Source organism: Petaurus breviceps, unplaced genomic scaffold (genome assembly GCF_028583685.1).
Source record: "Petaurus breviceps papuanus isolate PSGF00001 unplaced genomic scaffold, PetGlider_PUasm1.0 89693, whole genome shotgun sequence".
Taxonomy (NCBI): domain Eukaryota; kingdom Metazoa; phylum Chordata; class Mammalia; order Diprotodontia; family Petauridae; genus Petaurus; species Petaurus breviceps.
The window spans coordinates 252,941-257,867 of NW_027187101.1; the positions used below are offsets into that span (position 1 = coordinate 252,941).

Here is a 4,927-nt window from a genome sequence, read left to right on the forward strand (position 1 = left end):
CCACCTGAGCCTGGCAGGTGCTTTGTGTAGCCAGAATGAAGGCCACGCTGTCGGGATGATGAGAAAGCTGTCTCTGGATAAGAGATGCGCCCCCTGCAGTGGTGAGAGAGGGAAGGGGGAGCGGAGGGGGGGCCCTCCTCCTAGTGTGCAAACACCCTCGGCCAGGTGCCCCAAGGAGCATCCACTGTTCACCGCAGGGAAGGGCAGAGTGGCAGGCCCCACCCTCGCCTTGCCTTCTCAGCCCACGTGAGCTGGACTGGGGCCAGAGCCAGCTCCTGGGCCTATATAAGGCTCTTCCTGGGCAGCTGCCTTTGCAGAGGCCAGTCCTTCTCACCGTGGTGGAGCTTAGCCACCATGGGTGCCCAGCGGTGGCAAGCCCTGCCCTTCTGGGCCCTTCTCCTGCTTGCCTCCTCCTCCAGGCAGCAGCAACAACAGCCAGGTAGGGTCCTCTTGGCCTAGGGGCATCTCCTCCTGACTGGCCAGCCTCATGGCCTGCAGGGACATGTCTCCTCTGGGAGACAGCTCTGCACCCCTTACCACTTGTCAGAGAGGCATCTGTGCTGAGCCAACCACCTGCCTTCAGGGCACCCTTGTCAGGTCTATCATGACCCCAAGACCCTGTGGCAAGCATGGGTCCCAAGGCTGGGCATGCCAGGCCTACCAGGGCTCCTCAGATGGCCTCAGGGGGTTGGCAGGCTGCTGTTTCCCTCCATGACTCCACAGGATGGGGAAGAGGGAGGTCTGGGCTGAGAGTGGGCTGAGAGGCCACACCTTCATGGCCAGGGCTTCATCTCCATCCCAGTGTTTCTGGGTAGGAAGCAGGCCCCCAGGGAGTGGCAAGGCCAAATATCTGGGTCCCCTACCCTTCCATTCCTGCTGGTTTCTTCTGTATCTCAGACAGAGCCAGAAGGGGTCCACCCTGCCTCCATCCACACAGCCTCAGAAGAGAGTTTCTACCCCTTGGGAAGGCAGATTCCCAAAGCTGATCAGGCCCTGATGTGTGCCTGCATATGATGTGCATGCACATGTGTGTTACCTGGGCTAGGCAGCCTTTGTTCACCAGCAGAAGGTCCCGGGCTCAGCAGTTCATAGCTTGGGGGCCACTTCCTCAGTACCCTTTGCACCCCAGCCTAGGTGCACTGGGTGCTCCTTTGGACCTCCCATCTGGGCTTGTTCTGGCCCAACCCCCAGACCTCCCACCTCTGATGGCACAGGGTCCAGCCCCTCAGGGCTCTGCTCTCTGCCCATCCCAAGTGACAACTGGCCAGTCCACTCAAGAGTCTAGTCTCTGTGATGGCCCCTAACTCTCTCTCCTCTGAATGGCGGATTTTGGAGACATGGGCTCCACCCTCCTGAGCTAAGCCAAGGGATCCTCCCCCAGGATTTCAGGCTCTGAGGAGCTGAGCCCAGGGCCACACTGGGACTTGCTGGTGCCTCTCCCATCAGACTGTATAGGGTCCCACCCGCTCTTGCAGTGACTTCCAGCAGGCCAGAATGTGGACATTCCTCCCTCACTTTGGGTCCTCAGCATCCCTTCACGGACTAGCTGGTGGAGGCTGAGGGTCCTGGCACTGCCTCCGTGGGCAGTGCCCCTCTCTCTCGGGTCAGAATCAGTGCTGACTCAGCTTTATCAACTCCCCTCCTACCCCAGGTCATGGTAGCTAAGCGCCACTTCTTTCCCAGGACCCAGGAAGGTCACCAGCCTTGTCAGGAATGGGGCAGGACTGGGTCAGTGAGACAGAAGGAGAAAAGCTGGCAGTGAGGGGGTCACACATCTGCCTGGCTCTAAAAGACCCCTGGGAAACAGGGCCTAATTTCCCCTCCTCAAACTAAGAGGGTCTCTGCTCACTGGGAGACCAGAGGTGGGAGTAATAATGGCGTGGCATTGAGGGGGAGGAGAAGCTATAAAGTCAGGCAGTCCAGGCCTGCACAGGTGGTAAGCTCCCTGTCCCTGGGGAGTCTCCAAGCAGAGATTGCATGGCTGCTCATCAGGGATGTGAAGGGACCTGGGTTTGAATCCTGATCTCTCACTACACTTGGGCCCTGTCACTTTCTGGCTCAGTTCCCTTCTCTGAAAAGTGACAGGTTTCCCTAGATGCCTTCTGCTCTCTCTGGCCCTCTCGGAGCTTCTGTGACCCTGCCTGGCTGACAGTGCACCCCAGCACCCAGGACCAGAGGCCAGCCCATGGCCTGGCCCATGGGGCAGCCCAGCAGGAGAGGCTGTGAGCCACTGGCTCTGGTCAGCACGTCAAGGTTGGCAAAGCAGAGAAGACAAGACAAAGGGAGTGAGCATTTATTGAGCCCTTACTGTGTGCCAGGCACTTTATAAATGTCATCTCCATTTGATCTCACTCTAAGGAAGGACTTGAGAACATAGAAGACAGAATGTCAGAACTGGGAGGGACCTAAGAACACGGAACATGGAATGCCAGAGCTGTGCAGAGCCCTAGAATGTAGAATGTGCAATGTCAGAGCTCAGAAGGACCTTAGAACACAGAGCATGGAATGACAGATCTGGGAGAGGTTTAGAACATAGAATGCAGAAGAGTCAGAGCTGGGAGGGCTCTAAGAACACGGAACATGGAATGTCAAGGCTGCAAGGGAAGGACCTTAGAACATAGAACATAGGGAGGGGAAGGCCTGTCCAAGGGCAGGCAGGGAGTCTGTGTCCAAGCTGGGATATCTAACCCTACATTGGCCCATTGTGGGGGCCCGAGAGGGCCAGGGTCCAGCTCATGTATTTCTGGGTCCCCATTTTCCCCAGGCCCTGTGGCTCATGCCCTTTGCTGGAGCAGTGAGAAGGCTGAATGGGCCAGGCTGGCACCGAGCAGCCTCTGCCATCCTGGGGCTAGGGGGGAGAAGCTGGCCTTTCTTGCCCTCTCGTGGTTATCACTGCATGTTTCCCCATGGGCCCTGGCCTGTGGCGATCAATGCCGTGGCCTCTCTGAGCCAATCCAATGATGTCCATTCAGGCTGGGTTTGAGGTGGTCTGGGTGGCCCAGAGAAAGTCTCAGAGCTCACGTGGGAAGGTGAGGTCTTCTGGAAGCCTGCTGTTCATGACACATGGCCTTGGCCAAGTGACCCTCCTCTGCCTGAGGGGGCATTGGGCTCTGAGTGCCCCTTCCCCCCGAGACTGCACTGATGGGAGGTCCCTTGTCTCTTGGGCTTCAGGGCAGGCTCAGAAGGGTGCATCAGACATTCTGCATGACCACCACACCACTCTTCAGCATGGTGAGTGAGTGACCAGGGGGCCCTCTCCAGGCTGGGCTCGGTCTTAGGGACCTGCTGCCCAGGAGTGGGGGAGAGAGACAGTGGAGCCCCAGCTGCCCCATATGGGGAGACCAAGTCAAAGAATTACAGCAGACAGCTCCGGAGTCAAGCCCCTCTGAGCTGCCTTTGAGGCAGCAGCCTTGGCTGGGCCCCCTTAGCCGAGACTGGGAGACCCTTAAAGAAATTCCAGGCCACCGAGTGTATGCAAACAAGGGTCCGGCATGAGCTGAGGGTGCGTGCATAGATATGGCCTGCCTGTTGTGGGAGCTGACCCCACCAGAGAATGCCGGCCCTCACACATAGCACACGTGTGTGATGTGTGATGTGTGTGCATGTGCATGCATGTGCCTATGGCTGAGCCCGTGGCACCCAGGCAGACAGGGGCTCTCTCTCCCCAGCTTCCTCAGGCAGCCTGCTTGGAATCACAGTGCCTGTAATGACCACCATCTCCCCCATAAGGAGTGAGTGTGGGCCCTGGGGGCAGGGGCTGGTTTGGGGGCTGGTCCCTAGAAGTAGAGACTGATGGGAGGTCAGGGCTACTCCCAGGGTGTCCTGGCTGAGACATGCCATGCAGCCCCAAATCCAGAGGCTGGGGGAGGGCCCCCAGAGCATGAGGCAGACCAACCCCGTTCAGGGTGGGGGGCCGGAGGGGCTCCGACACCCAGCAGCTGAGAGGCCCTGGGTAAGCCCCTAACCCAGCCTCAGCCTCCTCTCCCTGTGATGGGCACCGGGGCCTCACACCTGTGTGGGCCCTGCAGCTTACAGCCCTTCACACAACCACCGAGTGTGCAGCACGTGGGGCGACTTTCACTACAAGACTTTCGATGGGGACGTCTTCCATTTTTCCGGCCTCTGCAACTACGTCTTCTCCTCCCACTGCAAGTCAGCCTATGAAGACTTCAACATCCAGATGCGTCGCTCTCCCGGGCCCAACGCCACCACAACTGTGAGCCACATTACCCTGAAGCTTGAAGGGGCCGTGGTGGAGATGAGTCTGGACGCCATCCTGGTCAACGGCAAGGCGTAAGTGTGGGCTCGTGCGGGGCTCCCTCCCTCTGAGACCCCAGGGCAGAGGACAGAGAGAAGAGGGCTGGGCAACTCCCACCCCCAGCAGAGGGAAGGGGGCCAGGCAGCCCCCTCACCCCCGGAGAGGGGAAAGGGAAGGGAGCCATCCCCACCTCCCCCTGGGCAGAGACCCAGCTCCGTGACCACCTTGTAAACTGCACTCTGGGCAAGCCCCACTCCCTTACTCCCAGCCTTGGCTTCCAGTCAGACCAGATGACCTCTAGGCTCCTATGCTCCTTCCTCTCCCTGGGCCTCAGTTTCCTCATCTGTAAAATAAAAAGGTTGGGTTAGATAATCTCTACAGCCTGGTCTAGCCAGGCAAATGAGGTGGGGGAATGGCAAATGTCCCTCCCTGTAGATGGGAAGCCCTCCTCTCCATGTCTGCCCTGGCCATGGGTCTGCAGGCTCCAGCTGGCAGAGGGCAGAGGGACCTTCTCCCCCCAGGACAGATCATGAGAATGCTTAGCCTGGGCTGCTTCTCCCTGGAAGCCCATCCCTCCCCTCCCCCTCCCCACCCACCCCCCCCCGCCCCCCCCCCTTCCCCCCCCCCCTCCCTACCCCCACCCTCCCCCACCTCCCGGAGCCCCAGCAA

The 4,927-nt window shown here is 59.5% G+C and overlaps 1 protein-coding gene across 1 annotated transcript in view; it reads left to right on the plus strand.

Annotated features, from left to right (window-relative positions):
* Window positions 1–354: 354 nt before the first annotated feature.
* Window positions 355–4,927, plus strand: part of LOC138176484 (mucin-5AC-like) — a gene marked incomplete at its 3' end in the record, with an annotated part of 26,897 nt that continues 22,324 nt past the window's right edge. The window contains exons 1-3 of the mRNA XM_069107271.1: window positions 355–439; window positions 3,172–3,231; window positions 4,029–4,293. Of these exons, the coding sequence (XP_068963372.1) occupies window positions 355–439; window positions 3,172–3,231; window positions 4,029–4,293 (410 nt within the window). The remainder of the gene's footprint in view (window positions 440–3,171; window positions 3,232–4,028; window positions 4,294–4,927) is intronic.